The sequence below is a fragment of the Rhinatrema bivittatum genome, chromosome 7, assembly GCF_901001135.1.
Source record: "Rhinatrema bivittatum chromosome 7, aRhiBiv1.1, whole genome shotgun sequence".
Classification (NCBI taxonomy): domain Eukaryota; kingdom Metazoa; phylum Chordata; class Amphibia; order Gymnophiona; family Rhinatrematidae; genus Rhinatrema; species Rhinatrema bivittatum.
In genome coordinates this window covers 30506354-30524660 of record NC_042621.1, presented here as the reverse complement: position 1 = coordinate 30524660, position 18307 = coordinate 30506354, and the positions used below count along the sequence as shown (strand labels likewise).

Below are 18307 nucleotides of genomic sequence, written 5' to 3'. Positions count from 1 at the left end.
CTGCCGGCCGATTTTTTGGAAATTCTCAAAGTTCCCGCCGTAGCTTCTGCGGTATCAGCGGTCACAAAGCATACCACTATTCCTGTCACTGGAGGGACGGCGTTGAAGGATATGCAGGATCGGAAGCTGGAGGTTTACCTCAAGCGTTATCTTTGAGGTCTCGGCCTTAGGGATGCGGGCGGCTATCTGCAGTTCCCTCGCACAGCGAGCGGGTCTTCGGTGGGTGCAGCAGCTTCTCACCTCCCAGTCCTTACCAGACGCTGAGGCTCACCAGGCGGACAGACTGGAAGCTGTGGTTGCCTATGGAGCGGATGCTTTATATGATCTTTTAAGGGTCCTAGCCCGAACTATGGTGGCGGCGGTCTCAGCGCGTCGGCTCCTTTGGCTTCGCAATTGGTCGGCTGATGCCTCTTCCAAGACACGTTTGGGGTCCCTTCCTTTTAAGGGTAGGTATCTTTTTGGTGAAGACTTGGATCAGATCATCAAGTCCCTTAATGAGAACGCGGTGCACAAGTTGCCCGAAGATCGACCCCGTTCGTCAAGATCATATAATTACCCCAGAAACCGTTATCGTAATCAGCGGAGAGCGCGTCCTCCGAGGCAACAGCCACCTCGGGCTCCCTCTTCTCGTTCTCACTCCTGGAATCGGCCCTTTCGTGGGCGCCGCCAGGGTAAGGAAGCGCAGGGTGCTGGTACATCCGCTAAATCTACCCAATGATGCCAGACGGACCCGCGAGGTGGTCCCTCGACTGGGGGGTCGCCTTGCTCTCTTCTACGAAGAGTGGGTCCAAATCACGTCAGATCAATGGGTTCTGGATATTCTAAGACGTGGTTACGCTTTGGATTTTGTTTGCGCTCCTCTGGACCGGTTCCTGTTTTCCCCTTGTGGGTCCTTAATCAAACAGGGAGCCGTGCTGCAGACCCTTGATCGTCTCCTTCAATTGGGGGCCATAGTGCCGGTGCCAGCCACCAAACTGGGCCGGGGGCATTATTCAATCTACTTTGTGGTTCCCAAGAAGGAAGGTACTTTTCGTCCTATCCTGGACCTCAAGCAGGTCAACCGGTCCCTCGGAGTCCCTCGTTTCCGCATGGAGACACTCCGTTCAGTGTTAGTGGCAGTTCATCCGGGAGAATTCTTGGCTTCGTTGGATCTCACGGAGGCGTATCTCCACATACCAATTTATCAAGCTCATCAGCGTTACCTACGCTTCCAAATTTTGGGTCAACACTTCCAATTTCGCGCTCTTCCCTTTGGCCTGGCCACAGCTCCACGGGTTTTCACGAAGATCATGGTGGTAGTGGCGGCAACCTTGTGCAAGGAAGGCATCCTTACCTAGACGATTGGCTCATCCGTGCAAAGTCTCGAGCGCAGTGTATCCTCACAGTCGACAGAGTGGTACAACTTCTCCAATCTCTGGGATGGATTGTCAACTTCACCAAGAGCAGCCTGGTCCCGTCCCAGTCATTGGATTTTCTGGGAGCTCACTTAGACACCAAGAATGCCAGGGTTTTTCTGCATCCGGGCAGAGCTCATTCTCTGCGTCAGCAGATTCAAGGATTTATGGCGCTCGATACGCCCACTGCCTGGGACTACCTGCAGGTACTGGGGACCATGGCCTCGACCATCGATCTGGTTCCTTGGGCATTTGCGCATCTGAGGCCTCTGCAGAGATCCGTACTCTCCCGGTGGCAGCCGGTGTCGAGAGATTTCCAGGCAATCCTTCCGATTCCGAGAGGAACCTTCATCAGTCTCCATTGGTGGCTGGAACCGCGGCACCTAGCTCAGGGGGTGTTGCTGGAGGACCCGGATTGGGTGATTATCTCAACGGATGCCAGCCTCACAGGCTGGGGAGTGGTCTGTCGGGACAGCTCAATCCAGGATTGATGGACAGAGGAAGTGTCGAAGTGGCCCATCAACCGCTTGGAGACCAGGGCGGTCCGTCTGGCGTTACAGGGTTTCTTCCCCATAGTACGCCATCAAGCAGTCAGGGTGCTATCGGACAATGCGACTACAGTGGCGTACATCAATCGCCAGGGAGGCACGAGAAGTCGGTTGGTCTCTCTGGAAACCGACAAATTGATGGAGTGGGCAGAGCTTCACCTCCAACGACTAGCGGCCTCGCATATAGCGGGAGTGGACAACGTACAGGCGGACTTTCTCAGCCGACAAAACTTGGATCCCTGAGAGTGGGAGCTCTCGCAACAGGCGATGCGGATAATAGTACGGTGATGGGGGACACCGCACGTAGACCTAATGGCAACCGCCGGAAATGCAAAGGCTGCCCGCTTCTTCAGCCGCAGGCGGGAGCGCGGTGCCGAGGGCGTGGACGCGCTGGTCCTGCCCTGGCCGTGCCACTGTCTCCTATATGTTTTCCCACCGTGGCCTTTCGTGGGCAAGGTCATCCGCAGGATAGAGGCACACCAAGGGCTGGTGATCCTTGTAGCGCCAGAGTGGCCCAGATGACCGTGGTTCGCGGATCTGCGCAATTTGACGGTGGAGGGTCCCCTTCGTCTCGGTCAGCTGCCACGTCTTCTACGCCAGGGACCAATATTTTTCAAGGAGGCAGATCGCTTCTGTCTTGCGGCCTGGCTTTTGAGAGGCGTCAGTTGAGGAGGCGCAGTTATCTGGAGCCGGTTATTTCAACGCTGCTGAAAGCACGTAAGATGTCCACCTCTGTTACCTATGTTCGAGTCTGGAAGGTCTTTGAGGATTGGTGTGGAGCGAATGACATTCTTCCCATGCAGGCCTCAGTGCCACAAGTCCTTTCCTTCTTGTAGGCAGGTTTGGATTTGGGTCTTGCTTACAATTCTCTTTGGGTTCAGGTGGCGGCCTTGGGGGCTTTTCTTCGCAGTGGAAATAAGGAGTTTCTGTCCTCGCATCCGGACGTCTCCCGTTTCCTTAAAGGAGTGAAACACTTGAAGCCTCAGATTTGCCCACCTTGTCCGTCGTGGAATCTGAATCTGGTGCTCCGAGTCCTCTGTGGTTCGCCGTTCGAACCTCTAAGCTCGGCTACCATCAAGGACGTCACTCTCAAGACCATTTTTCTCGTGGCAATCAGTTCAGCAAGACGTATTTCCGAGCTGCAGGCCCTATCCTGTCGTGAACCATACCTTCGTTTCATGCCTGAAGGGGTTTCGCTGAGGACTGTTCCTTCTTTTCTCCCTAAAGTGGTTTCGGCATTCCACCTCAACCAATCGGCGGAATTACCATATTTTGCCTCTTCTGAGTCTGGAGACCTGCGTAGACTGGATGTACGGCGGTCTCTGACACACTATCTGGAGGTGACTAATGATTTTTGGCTCTCCGATCATCTGTTTATCCTCTGGTCCGGACCCCGGAAGGGTTGCATGGCCTCCAAACAATCTATAGCGCGGTGGTTGAAGGGAGCGATCATAGCGGCGTACCTTGGCGTAGGTAAGTCCCCTCCGCTGGTTGTCAAGGCTCATTCTCTTCAAGCCCAGGCGACATCTTGGGCGGAGAGCTCCTCCGTCTCCACTCAGGAGATTTGTAGGGCGGCCACCTGGAAGTCGATCCATACTTTTGCGAGACATTATCGCCTGGATGTCGGTGCTCCGGGCGGTCAGCTTGGAGACAAGGTAATACGAGCAGGGCTGTCTGCGGCCCACCCGTGATGGGAAAGCTTTGGTACATCCCACCGTCTGGAATGATCCTGGTATGTTCAGGGAAAAGAAAATTATTCCTTACCTGCTAATTTTCGTTCCTGTAATTCCATGGATCATTCCAGACACCCTCCCTTGGTTTGGGGGTTTTGCTTGTGGGACATCCCTGCCTACCTGTCTTAACAATCTTTTACTCTGTATTTCGAATACTGCGCGTCTTTTTTGTTCACGCACTGCTGTTCGCAAGTTCACTGTTCAGAATTTAGTTGCTGTTTATTTGGACAGTGGTTATTTCAATTCCTTCTTTGATTACTTGATCCCTCTGTTTTTAGTCTCTCTCTTTTGGGCTTTGTTAGTCTAGTTACTGAGAGCTGTTACAGGGGAGGCGTGGTTATATAGTTCCTCCCCTGGGAATTTTGTGTTCTGACTCCATCTGCTGGACATGGAACATAACCCACCGTCTGGAATGATCCATGGTATTACAGGAACGAAAATTAGCAGGTAAGGAATAATTTTCTTATTTGTCAGAGGCAGACCTGATATTCCCATTCAGCTGGAGCACCAGTGGTTTCTGTGGTTCGCTGTTTCGGGGTGACATTATCAGTTTTGAGCACTACCCTTCTGTTTAGCCACCGCGCCCAGAACCACCTTCTGCAGGGTTGGAAACAGGATGCTGGGCTTGATGGACCCTTGGTCTGACCCAGTATGGCATTTTCTTATGTTCTTATGTTATTAAGGTCATGGTGGTGGTAGCGGCTGTGTTTGAGAGAGGTTGGCATTCTGGTCCACCCATACTTACACGATTGGCTAATTCGGGCCAGGAGCATGAAAGAGAGTCTTCATGCCTCGTGCAAGGTGATCTCCTTGCTACAGGAACTAGGTTAGGTAGTGAACTTGGCCAAGAGCAATCTGGAACCATCCCAATCACTGGAGAATCTCTGTGTTTGTTTCGACACAAAGCAAGGTAGAATATTCTTGCTGGAGATCCGCATTCAGAAACTGTTGGTGCAGGTGTGACTATTAACAGAAACAATACGCCAGACAGTGTGATCTTATCTACAGGTGCTCGGGTTGATGGCAGCCACCTTTAGAGGTGGTTCCGTGGGTAAGGGCGCATATGCGTCCTCTTCAGCGCACACTGCTTGCTCGTTGGAGTCCACAGTTTCAGGACTACGTGATATGGCTTCACTTACCGGTGGAGACTACCATCCAATTGCAGTGGTGGTTGCAAACGGATCATCTTAAGGAAGAGCATTTCCTTTCGAATTCCAGACTGGCTAGTATGACGTATGCGAGCCTCCAGGGTCGGGGTGCTCACTGTCAGGAGTTGACAGCACGGGGGTCACTGGAGTACCCCGACCTTGGAGAGGTACTCCAGTGCCCTGTCTGGGGGTACTCCAGATGCCCTCTCTGGAGCATCAATCGGCTGAATGCCCATGCCATTCGGTTGGCATGCTTGCGATGCGTAGACTGCAGGGTTGAGAGGTCCAAATAATGACAGACAATGTGATGACAGTGGCTTACATCAGTCGCCAGGGAGAAACCAAGAGCCAGCAAGTGTCACAGGAAATAGCCCAACTCATTGAATGGGTGAAAGTACATCTTCAGGGAATCTCATCCTCACACATTGCAGGAAAAGACAATGTAAGAGCAGACTGTCTCAGCAGAGTCTGTATCCAGGAGAATGGGAATTGTGAAATGAAGCTTTCCAGCTCATAGTGGTCCGCTGGGGCCTCCCGTTTCTAGACTTGCTGGCGACATCACACAATGCAAAGGTTCCTCACTTCTTCATTCTTAGGAGAAATCTGAAGTCCATGGCCATTGATGCCCTTGTGCAGGAGTGGCCAGAAAGCAAGCTTCTATATGCCTTTCCCCCCGTGGCTCATGTTGGGCGGAATGATTCAGAGAATTGAGAATGTCATGGGGATGGTGCTCCTGGTGGCACCAAATTAGTCTAGGAGACTGTGGTATGCATAACTGCGAAGGCTACTGGTGAACTTGCCTCTCTGATTACCAGTCCACAGGGATCTGTTATGGCAGGGGCCTGTTCTTCATGAAGATCTGACTCTATTTTGTCTTACGGTATGGCCCTTGAGAGGGCTGTGTTGAAGCATGGATACTCCACTGCTGCGATTGCCATCTTGCTTTGAACACGAAAGTTCTCCACTTCCTTAGTCTGTGTTTGGGTTTGGCAATTGTTTGAGGCTTGGTGAGAGGAACAAGGGGTTATCCTTGTTCTGTTAAGATCCTGCTCATTTGGATTTTTTTGCAGGATGGGTTGATTAAGAGGTTGGCCCATAATTCCTTTAAGGTACCAGATGGCAGTTCTTGCCTGTTTCCGAGGTCAGGTAAATGGTAGACTCTTGGCCTAGCTGGATATGGCCTGATTCTTAAAAGGGGTGAAGCATCTTTGTCCTCCCTTGCAGTTACCAGTGGCCTTGTGGAGTCTTAATCTGGTTTTGGATTTTTTGGTGGGTCCCACCTTTCGACCACTGCATAGCCTCTTTTTGAGGTTACTTACTTGGAAGACAGTGTGTTTTGTGACAATTTGTTCTGTGCGTAGGGTTTCCAAACTGCAGAACTTGTCTTGCCAGGAGCTGTTTCTGTGAGTCCGGGGGCGATACAACTGCTAACTGTTCCATCTCTTTTGCCAAAGGTGGTCTCAGATTTTCACTTGCATCCAATCAATTTCCCTGCAGACTCTGGACAGGGAGAGAAATGCGGATGAATATCGCCTGTTATAGTCATTGGATGTCGAGAGGCATGTCATGAGTATTTGGAGGTTTCTAAATCTCTCAGGAAGTTGGGCTGGCTGTTTATTCTCCAAGGTTGGAGTAAACACGGTGAGCCGGCACCGTGGTCTACAATAGCTCGCTGGATGAAGGAGGTAATCACAGCCATGTATGTGGATGCTGAGTAATCGTTGCCTAGTCAGGTGAGGGCTCATTCCACTAAAGCTCATGCAGTGTCATGGACGGAGATTAGATTGTTGTCTCCTATCAAGATTTGCCAAGCTGTGATGTTCTCCTTGCACAGCTTTTCCAGGCGTTACCGCTTGGATATGCAGCCTGGGAGGACACAGCCTTCCACGTGCAGTGTTGACTGGACTGCGGGCAGTCTCCCGCCGTGTTCGGGAGTAGCTTTACTACAACCCACTGGTGTAGATTAACCTGTCTGAATGCCAAGAGAGAAGAAATTACTACTTGCCTGACAATTTCCTTTTCTTTAATGAGGAGGACAGGTTAATCCAATTTTCCACCCTTGGCTGCCAGATGGTGGTGATATTTCTGGGGATTGCTGGTAAGTGTCAGATCCAGTCCCTAGATTAGTGATTTAACACTTTTGTCTGAGCGCAGTGTTTTCCTGTTAACTGAGTGCTTGCATGGTTGTTTAATAGTTATGTTCAGTTGGCTTGTGCAGAGAATACTGGAGAGCTGATGTCACTGCAGGGGTATAATACACCATAACTTCAACTTTACTCTGTCTCCATCTGCTGGTAGAGGTGCATAACCCATAGGTGTGGATTAATCTGTCCTCATTAAAGAAAAGGAAATTATCAGGTAAATAGTAATTTCTCCATTGCCTATGGTGTAAATAATGATTAAGGTTTCGTAGTATCATATGAAATATAACCAGTACAAGCCAGTTGAATCCGGGGTGTGTGTGTGTGATGCAGCATAACCAGTGCAAGCCAGTTGGATCTAGCGTGTGTGTGTGTGATGCCACCTACCCAGTGCAGGCCATTCGGATCTAATGTGTGCCTGTATGTGTGTGTGTATGAGATGTCATGTGACCAGTACAGGCCAATTGGATCTGGTGCATGTGTGTATGATGCCACTTAATCGGAGCAGGCCACCCATATCTAATGTGAGATGCCACATTAACATAAGAACATAAGAAATTGCCATGCTGGGTCAGACCAAGGGTCCATCAAGCCCAGCATCCTGTTTCCAACAGAGGCCAAACCAGGCCACAAGAACCTGGCAAGTACCAAGAAGATCTCATGCTACTGATGCAATTAATAGCAGTTGCTAGTCCCTAAGTCAGCTTGATTAATAGTAGTTAATGGACTTCTCCTTCAAGAACTTATCCAAACCTTTTTTGAACCCAGCTACACTAACTGCACTAACCACATCCTCTGGTAACAAATTCCAGAGCTTAATTGTGGGTTGAGTGAAAAAGAATTTTCTCAGATTAGTCTTAAATGTGCTACTTGCTAACTTCATGGAGTGCCCTCTAATCCTTCTGTTATCCGAAAGTGTAAATAACCGATTTACATCTCGTTCCTCTCATGATTTTAAAGACCGCTATCATATCCCCCCCTCAGCTGTCTCTTCTCCATGCTGAACAGCCCTAACCTCTTCAACCTTTCCTCATAGGGGAGCTGTTCCAACCCTTTATCATTTTGGTTGCCCTTCTCTGTACCTTCTTCATCGCAACTAGTGTAGGCTAATCAGATCTAATTTGTGTGTGAGATACCACGTAACCAGTGCAGGCCAATCAGATGTAAGTGGTGTGTGTAATACCACCTAAACAGTGCAAGCCAATTGGATCTAGTGTAATTGAGGTAATCTGTGAGATCTGACCCATGCAAATAGAATTTCTTTAGAAAAATGGTCTGCATATCTTCACCCATATCTTCACCCATTTGCTGACTGCTATTGTGCTTGGCGATGCTTGGCGATGCTTGGCGTGTTGATTGCACACGTCGTACTGTGATCAGTCTCTGTGAAAATACTGAACATGGCTGAAGCAGCTGGTTCTCACTCTTCGCTCTGCTTTGTGTTTTCCAGTGTGATGCGGTGAGTGTGTTGGAAAAGGAGCACGACTACAGAGAAGAGCACTTTGACTTTATTCAGTCCCACATTCGTAGATTCTGCTTACAATGTATCCTTTTTTTTCTGCTTGGAGAAATGAGCACCTCAGAAAAGGCTTAATGCATTTTTGATTGTGTATTTGGCCGACTCATGCTGACACTTTTCAGTTGGCTAAATGGAAAATCAGAACTCTTTACATTTCCTGAATATTTAATGTTTGTATAGTAATATTTTAAAATAAAAATCTTAATACTATAAATAGATGTCCTACCTTAAGACTAGTAAATTAATAAAGCTATTTAAAGCTTCGAGAGCGGGAAGGCTCTGTATGCTAGTAATACAGCAGTGCTGTCTGCTTGCTTACGGGCCTGTATTCAAACTCTTTCCTTTACTCAGTTGCTGTATCAGAAGCCAGCCAAGCTGTTTTTCAACTCAAATGATTTCTCTGAGTGATTTAATTTGCATTCTAGAATAATTAATGCAGACTCAAGATAAACCAGGCTGGAGGGCTGTCTGGGCATTGTATTGCTCTCTTATTTTCCTTGGCAGCTCCCCCTGCTGGTGGTGCTTAAGGACTGGATGTTTCAGGCATCTTCTGGTGTGTATTTGGTGTGAAAGAAGAATGCCAGTCATGTTTGTTCTGTGCCAGGGGAGCGTGACCATCCTGGAAGAAAATAAATGGAAACTGTAGCTGTGCTCAAGTTAAAAGGCAGGGTATGGGCTGATTTTTACTGATAAACTGTTTCCACATGTGTGTATGCACATAAACACATGACCCACATGGGTAACCCTAAACACAAAGGTAAGAATGTGAATGTGGTGTGCTGCTGCTGTTTGTCCTGCTGTCTACTGTCATGTTTTAACTTTCCTTAAATGACTTCCCAAGATGGAGCTGCCTTGATTTATACATCAGTAAAGGAAGAAAAGAACCTGGATTTGTTGTATAAGTACATTGTGCACAGAACGTATGGTTTTCACTTTAACACACCTGCCTTAGTGGTAGAGAAAGATGCAGTATTTATGTAAGTTAAATTCACACTAGTGTGGTGTTTTTTAATTCCTTCAGGGAAATGTTTGAACACTTTATTTCTTGGAATATAGTTACAGAAGAATTCACATGGGGCTCCAAGGTGTTTCACTGCAAAAGTCTTGCTCAGTTTGGTATTCTTTCCTTTAGTCTTGTGCTTCTCTTCCAATCTTGGATAGCACATGCAGGGCCAAAACCTTTTGCTAATTCAACCCCAGAGACTATTCATTTTAGAACTTAGCTTATATGCAGAGCTTTGGGAGTTTTTGTGCTCCAGCTGAGTGTTTTACAGGACAGTCACCTGCCCTAGGGTTAAATCTTATTAAAAGATATGCTCTAGCAAACCTGCAAGAGAATTGTCCCCCCTTTTTTTTTTTTTTTTTACTTGCGTACCACTTATGGATCCCTGTTAAAAATAATTAGGAATGAGGGATAATTAATTTTTTTCAACAAAAGTCTAAAAATACAGCTTTTTGTCTCATAACCTTAAAACAGGTTCTATAGCACCATTTGCTTTTCTCCAGTCCTTAAATCTGGCACGGTTTTCACTTAACTTGTGTAAGACAATTTTTTTTTTTTTTTTGCTGAGATACCCACAGAGCTTTTAGTCATAAATTGCTACAGAAGGTTGAAAAAGTCTATCAGAAAAGGCAGATCTGTCTTTTTATTTTTATTTTTTTAATTTATTTTTCCCATTTCTGTTTATTTTTATAGTCCTGCTGGTTGGGACAATGAGAAGAAAATAGCAATTTTACATGAAAATTTCACAACAGTAAAACCAGAGGATACATATGAAGACTTCATTGTTAGACCACCAGTAAGAAAGGTATTTATGTGCAGCAGAGATGCAGAACTGTAAAATGAAAAATCAGCCCCCCCCCAAAAACAAACAAACGCACCAGCATGTTACATTGCAGTGTACAATGGCTATCGAAAGTCTACCACCCACTTAAACATTTTTCACACTGTATTGCATCGGGCTTGCGGCATCTAAATGAGTTTTTTTATCCACTCGTCAATCCCCACAGCTTTCAGGGCCCAAAGTGTCTTGCTGGGGGACAGATCATATAGTGCATGTATTTGGAAAAAAACTTTTTTTTTAAAAATTTAATAATTAGATAGGTCTCTCTCTCTCCTTAAGCCAAACTTTTTGCAATTTGGTTATGTATCCCTAGTCTTCTTTTGCATGCTTGAAATGGGATTCAAGGTGAGGTTTCTTGAGTAATGGCTTCCTGCTTGCCAGATTTGTGGAATGTTTGCGATATTGTCACATGCATACTTTGACTGCTAAAGCCAGTAGCTCTTTCAAAGTTGCAACTGGCCTCATGGTTGCCTCTCTGAGCAGTCATCTAATTTGTAAGGACAGCCTAATCTAGGCAGAATCATGGTAGTTCCATACATCTTCCACTTAATAATTATCTTGACTGTGCTCGAAGGATATTCATGGACTTTGCAATTCTTCTGTACCTATCCCCAAATCTGTGCCTTTCCACATCCTTATCCCAGAGTTTTGTCAGCTCCTTAGGGCTCATGGTTGAGACTTTACTTTGAAATGCACTACCCAGCGAGAGGCACCAACAGGAACTGTTGAATTTATCCTGTCATGTGAATTGGTACAATTTAACACATGTAGAGCCAGTTCACTTGATGTGTGCTTTTGAAAGCAATTAGTTACACCAGAACTTTGAGTATTTAGGATTACCAGAAAAGCACAATGGGGATGGACCAAGCTATTCCATGTTTTTATTTCTATTTCATTTTCTGAAGAATTCTGGAATATATTTTTCACTTGGCAGATATGGAGTAGGATGTGTGGAAACATAGAACAAACACTGCTTTAATGCATTTTACTTCCAAGCTACAAGGCAACAAAAGATGAACATTTTTTAATGGAATGTAGACTTTCTATAGCCACTTGTAAGTACATTGTCCAATAGGCTGTAGTTTTCTGAGTAATTCAGTTATGTCACATAAGTGAGACTGTGTTTATCAGGTTTAGATTGTGTTTAGGTTTGGAGGTCCCTGTGATTTTAATTTCCTAGTATGTAGCCAGATGGACTCAGGACCAATGGGTTATATGCTCCCCTGCTAGCAGATGGAGATGGAGTCAGGTTTCAAAGCTGACATCACCCTAGATACATCCCTGCAGTGACCTTAGCCCCTCCAGTATCGCTCCGTTTCCTAGCAGATGTGGATGTGCTTTCCCTATGGGGATTGCTGTAACCTTTTAGAAGAAATTCTATGGAGAAAGATTGAGCCCCACTCCCCTACAGTGATACCTAAAGGTCCCTCCCCCAATTGAGAATTCCTGAGGTGATTTCCGAGATCCCTCAGAGATGTGCCTTGGTCTAGTAGCTGGTTCCCGACGTGAACTTTGCTGCTGAGGCAGCTGAAAGGCAGTAGATGCAGGAAGCGGAGCACGGCGGTGACGGCCAAAGCCCTTTTCCCTCGCAGCCAGACTCAGCCGGTATGTGCTGAGCCTAGGTAAGCTTTTTAAAAAAAAAAAGAGAAGAGGATTCCTCCTGATTCAGAGACGATGGAGGGGTTTCAGTATGACTTCATCCAGTCTCCCTGCTTGGCGCACCATACCACCGTCATTCCCGATCCCATTGAGGTAAAGGGAAGTGTGCTTCCGAGTGGGTTGAGCAGCCCCCCGGTGGGCTAGGCTCCACTTTAGACTCGGTAGGCACACAGCATGGTAGGCTGCGGCAGCACCATCAAGAACGTGTTTTTGTGCGTCTTCCATTGCCCACCATAGAGTGGTATGCACAGTGCGTGCCGGCTCTGCGCTTGTGCTATGCGCATAACACTGCACACAACTTTCTAGGCACAGTTTAGATAAAGCCGGGCGCACGGGCTGTGTGTGCGCCTTGCCGCGGCCTGTGTAGGTTCCCGAAATCTGTGCACGCACAATTTTTCAAGCATGAGCCGGCTGAGTGAGCAGCTACCATTCCTAATGGCTCCAGCAGCAAAGAAATATAAATGCCATTCTCTGCATTGCTTGTCATATTAGGGCTGCACAGTCTGACATGGATTCTTACTTATGTTAGCACTGTGAGGAGGCCTAGGGAGAGTTGGCCTCCCCATACTTTACTAAGCCCGGCTTCTCCTAGTCAGAGGATGGGTCGGCCACTACCTTAACTGGAAGTATCCCAGGCAAGGTCTTCCATGGGAGAGGGAAATCCAGCAGCACCTACCCCAGTATTTCCTGGGCTAGGCATGGACCTGGCTGCCTTCTCTTGGGTGGAATTTTTTCAAGGGCTTCAAGCCTTCATACAGGTGCAATCTGCTTCACTTGCCCCTGTCTGGATGTAACCCCAGCCGGTAAGGCCTCCCTTTCCCAGCCCTATCTGCAGGCCTCAAGACATGCCTCGCCTTACCAAGGGTATCCCTGGCAGGGACCCGGACAGCACAGATGAAGAAGGGTACCCAGATTCCTTGGAAAATGGGGAAATCCCACCGGGTTTAGGACCATGTTATGTTTTTTCCATAGAGATGAATTGCTGGCCCTGGTTTCCCAGACCCTGAAGACGCTGGGAGTTCCTGGGGTGGACTCTATGATGGAACCAAAGAAGAATCCCATTCTTGTTTTTTCTGTGGAAAGCCTCTTGCTATTTTCCAGTGCTGGAAGCCATCCAGGAGTTGATTGACCTGGAATGGGGACACCCCTGAAACAAGTTTTAAAGGTGGATGAACATTAGACGCTCTGTACCCACTGGATCCGGCGGCGAGAGAAGGTCCACATTTCCCTAAAGTGGATGCGCTGGTCTGCGCCATTTCAAAGCGAGCAACTATCCCAGTGGAGGGAGGATCGGCCTTGAAGGATGCGCATGATAGGCGGATGGAGTCCATCCTTAAGCCTTTGACGCAATAGCAATGACTTTACAGATTGCTTCTTGTTGTGCACTGGTAGCTCATTCGTGTCTGCTCCTCTCTCAGGAGGTGGATGACTCTGGGGCGAATTCCAGAGAGGTTATGGAACCTGCTGCTGCCTTTTCCTAGCGTGTAGCAGATGGACTCAGGACCAGTGGTTATAGTGTACTCCTCATAGCAGTTGGAGACGGATCAGATTTCAATCTGACGTCAGCCCCTAGTACATATACCCCTGCAGGAAGTGCAGCTCTTCAGTATTTTCCGTCTCCATAGCAGTTAGGGACTATCTGCACGCTCTCACAGCATTAGAACCAAATTCAGAAGGAAACTTACCTCTGAAGACTAGCCCCACTCTCCTGCGGTGATACCTTCGGGTCCCTCCCCCAGTTGAGAATTCCCGAGGTGATTTCCGTGGTCCCTCGGAGGTGAGCTTCGGTCCGGCGGCCGAATCGCGGCAAGGACCTAGCCCCCGATCTCGGGCTCGGCTGAGAGGCAGCGGTGCACACTCGAGCGCGGCGGTGAAGGTATTTGCCCTCTCCCCCCCCCCCCCGCAGCCGGAGACCGCCCGGGATGAAACCGGGAAGCGCCGAAGACAAGGTAAGGTAGAAATCTTCAGCTTAGACTCCGGTCTCTGAGGTTTGAGGAGTCGCACAGGTCACCGGCCGGGACCTGTGCCGCCGGGTTGATCCGCCCTAGCAGGGCCAGGCCCCGGTTAGTTTCAAGGGTCCTCCCACGTGGAGACCCTCCGAGGTGGTCGCCATATTGGCCCTATTCGCCGCTCTGTCCGCCGTCTCGATCTGGGCGAACAAGGCCGACTAGGCGCACAAAATACATGTGCGCATAAAGTTACACGCACAAGGTACATGTGCACATAAAGTACACGCGCATAAGTTATATGTGCCTCGCGCGCCTATTGGCCTGAGTGCATATCTGCGGCTTAGATGCACATCTATGCGCACAACCCGCACGCACATCTTAGACGCGCCGGAGCGCATAAAAAGAAGGGTTTACGCGCCGTTCCCTGTACGTACCAGGATCAGTCCAGACGGTGGGTTATGTCCCCCGTCCAGCAGATGGAGTCAGAGCAAACTTCGGAGGGTGCTGGCATATAAGCTGGTGCACCCCTCCTAGATCCTCAGTATCTCTCTGACTCCAGCAGATGTGAGGAGGGGAACCCATTGTTCCCCCTACTTAGTGGCTTGCCACATTTCTTATTATTTCTATCTTTCTTCTGATGGATCAAGCTATTTAAAAAAAAAAGTTTGTTCCTTCTTGAAGTGAGCTGGCTTGGGCTTGGTTCACATTCATTACTTGCCATCAGGACTGCCTCTTCTTTCCCTTCCCCCGTCTAGCTTACTATCTCGAAGGGGTAAGTTTTTGTGGAGGATTTTGTGTTTTCTTCCTTTGCAGCTTAGATTTGGCGCTTTCCTGAGGTGGATGCTGGTGGGGCCAGCCTCTCCCCTCTCTTCAGTCGCGGTCTCTCACCCTCCCCCTGCGGTCCCGCGACGTCACATTCCCCGGGGCCGCAGGCGGCACGGACATCTCATTCCCCTGCCGCCCCCGGGGGTGAGGGGGTGTTTCTGAGTCTAGCTAGGGCACGGAAGGCCCGCTCCTCCCGCGACGAGATCTTCGGCGTTGCTGCCTCGGGTGCCTTGAGCCCCCCCCCCCCCCCCCCCCCGGACGCTCGCAATGCAGCGCGTCCGTTGTTCGGCTTGTGGCGGCCCGGGACAGGTCGCATCGAGGGACTGTCTCTGCGGCAGGTGCCTCCCCGGGGGGGAGACTAGCACTGCTCCTTCGACCACCTCTCCGCCACGCTCCGAGCGCCACAGGCCTCGGGGGGTGGCCCCGCCCCCTTCTTTGGCGGGAGCGGCAGCCATCTTGGAGTTGGAAAATAGCATGGGTTCAGACGCTGAAGAAACCACAGAGGATTTCTTACCGCTGGCACCCCCGAGCTTGGATCCGGGGCCTCTTCCCTCCACCTCCGGACTCTCCAGGGACTTCTTTCCCCCCCCCCCTCGGCTGGGCCCCTCAGTTTCTCGGCGGATTTTGTGGTGCTCATGCACCAAGCGTATCCGCAGAGCCTGAATCCGCAGGGGGGCTCAGCTGCTTCGCCTCCTCCCGCTAAGGCTCCAAGGACCACAGGTGCATCAGTTTCGGGAACGGGGGCCGGGGGGGCGGCTCCAGGGTACGCGGCTCCAGGGTACCCCTGGGTACGCCGCTGACCCTGGGCGGGACCTCGCCCTTGCCGGACCCGGGGGGTGACCCGGCGTCGCAAGCGGACGACAAGACAATCTTAGCGGCGCACCTGGAATGCGACGACCCACGGGTTCTGCGGATCTTCCGCAAGGAGGAATTGGCGGACCTTATTCCCCACGTGCTTCAGGAATTGGATCTTGACCCCCCAGTTGAGCCCCCGGGGCCTCCGGCTCCTTCCGTAGCCTCTGCTACCACTAAGGGAGACCCTGTCTTGGCGGGTCTACGTCCCCTGGCGAGGACATTTCCGATCCATGATTCGTTTCTACAGCTCCTCGTGAGGGAGTGGGACAACCCGGAGGCGTCCCTTCGGGTTGGCAGGGCCATGGATAAGCTCTATCCTCTCCCGGGCGATTTCCTGGATCTTCTCAAGGTCCCCAAGGTTGACTCAGCGGTTTCCGCCGTCACGAAAAGAACCACGATCCCGGTCACGGGAGGCACTGCCCTCCGTGATATTCAGGACAGGAAATTGGAGGTCGCCCTCAAGAAGATCTTTGAGGTCTCGGCATTGGGGGTCCGAGCGGCCATCTGCGGTTCTCTTACCCAGAGAGCCGGTCTTAGATGGGTCCAACAGCTCCTCACCTCCCAGCAGTTGCCACCGGACGAGGCGGCTCAGGCTGACCGGCTGGAGGCGGTCATCGCTTACGGGACAGACACCTTACACGACTTGCTACGGGTCCTGGCGAGGACCATGGCATCGGCGGTGTCCGCCAGGCACCTCCTGTGGCTTCGGAACTGGGCAGCGGACGCTTCCTCCAAGGCTAGCCTGGGTGCTCTCCCTTTCAAGGGCAGGTTCCTTTTTGGCGAAGACTTAGATCAGATTATCAAGACCCTGGGAGAAAACTCGGTCCACAGACTTCCCGAGAACCGTCAACGGTCATATCGTCCATCCTCGGGGACTTCTAGGAACAGGTACCGCACCCAAAGGCGTTACAGGGGTTCCAGACAGCAAGGTCCTAGGACACCGTCAACCAGATCGCAGTCGTGGACTCGGCCCTTTCAGGGTCGCAGACCCTCCAGGGACTCCTCGGCCCAGGGAGCCCCCAGCAAGACCACAATGATGCCAGGCCACTCCTCGCCAGCCCGGATTGGAGGTCGCATCGCTCTGTTTTACGAGGAGTGGGCCAACATCACCACGGACCGCTGGGTCCTAGACATCCTAAGACACGGTTACGCGTTGGAATTTGTCCGGTTTCCCAGGGACAGGTTCATCTTTTCTCCCTGCGGGTCAAGCATCAAGCGGCTGGGGATACAGCAGACGCTGGACAGGCTCCTGGAACTAGGAGCCATTTCACCCGTCCCCTCAGGAGAGGTGGGCTCGGGGCATTATTCGATTTACTTCGTGGTTCCCAAAAAGGACGGATCCTTTCGCCCCATTCTGGACCTCAAGGAAGTCAACAAGATGCTTTGGATCTCCAGGTTTCGCATGGAAACGCTCCGCTCCATCATCGCGGCGGTTCATCAGGGGGAGTTCCTAGCCTCCCTCGATCTCACGGAAGCATATCTACATATTCCGATCCGCCCGGACCATTGGAGGTTCCTTCGCTTCAAGATCTTGAGTCAACACTTTCAGTTCCAGGCGCTGCCCTTCGGTCTGGCAACCGCGCCCAGGACCTTTACCAAGGTTATGGTAGTGGTGGCAGCAGCACTACGGAGGGAAGGCATTCTGGTCCACCCTTATTTGGACGACTGGCTCATCAGAGCGAAGTCCTTGCCGCAGGGGCGGGCGGGGGTAGACAGAGTGGTGTCCTTCCTACAGTCCCTTGGCTGGGTGGTGAACTTCAGCAAGAGCAGTCTGCTACCGTCCCAACAATTGGACTTCCTGGGGGCGCGCTTCAACACGAAACTGGGTACGGTCTTCTTGCAGCCGGACAAGGCGCAAGCCCTGTGGGAGCAAATCATCAGGTTTTCTGCTCTTCAGGTACACACGGCGTGGGACTACCTTCAGGTCCTAGGCTCCATGGCGTTCGCGATCAGCCTAGTCCCCTGGGCCTTTGCACACTTGAGGCCCCTGCAAATGTCCCTTCTCTCGAGATGGAAACCGGTCTCCCGGGACTATCAGGCAATTCTTCCTCTCACTCCGACCGCCAGGGCCAGCTTGCGGTGGTGGCTAGATCCCAGGAACCTAGCCCAAGGATGCCCCCTGGAGACACCGGACTGGATAGTAGTCACGACCGATGCCAGTCTGTCCGGCTGGGGGGCAGTGTGTCTCAGGAGCTCGGCTCAAGGCCAGTGGACAAAGGAACAGACGACCTGGCCAATCAACTGCCTGGAGACCAGGGCAGTTCAGCTGGCCCTCGTGCAGTTCCTGCCCATGATCAGAGGACGAGCGGTCCAAGTTCTCTCAGACAATGCGACTAAGGTGGCTTACATCAACCGGCAAGGGGGCACCAGGAGCAGACTGGTGGCGCTGGAAGCTGCTCGATTGATGGCATGGGCGGAACATTTCCTGGAACATCTGGAGTCCTCACACATCGCCGGGGTGGACAACATCCAAGCAGACTATCTGAGTCGTCAGGTGTTGGATCCGGGAGAGTGGTCTCTCTCCGAGGCGATGGCTCTCATTGTCCGACGCTGGGGGATGCCCGCGTTGGATCTCATGGCGTCAGCGGCCAATGCGAAAGCTCCCCGGTTCTTCAGCCGCAGGCGGGAGCACGGCGCAGAGGGCGTCGACGCTCTGGTTCTTCCATGGCCCCCTCAACTGTTGCTCTACGTC

At 50.7% G+C, this 18307-nt stretch overlaps 1 protein-coding gene across 2 annotated transcripts in view; it reads left to right on the top strand.

The window, feature by feature from the left end:
- Positions 1–18307, top strand: part of DYNC1LI2 (dynein cytoplasmic 1 light intermediate chain 2) — a 215008-nt gene that overhangs the window by 81210 nt on the left and 115491 nt on the right. For both annotated transcript variants that reach the window (XM_029608195.1, XM_029608194.1), the window contains exons 6-8: positions 8415–8508; positions 9325–9460; positions 10180–10291. In XM_029608195.1, the coding sequence (XP_029464055.1) occupies positions 8415–8508; positions 9325–9460; positions 10180–10291 (342 nt within the window). The remainder of the gene's footprint in view (positions 1–8414; positions 8509–9324; positions 9461–10179; positions 10292–18307) is intronic.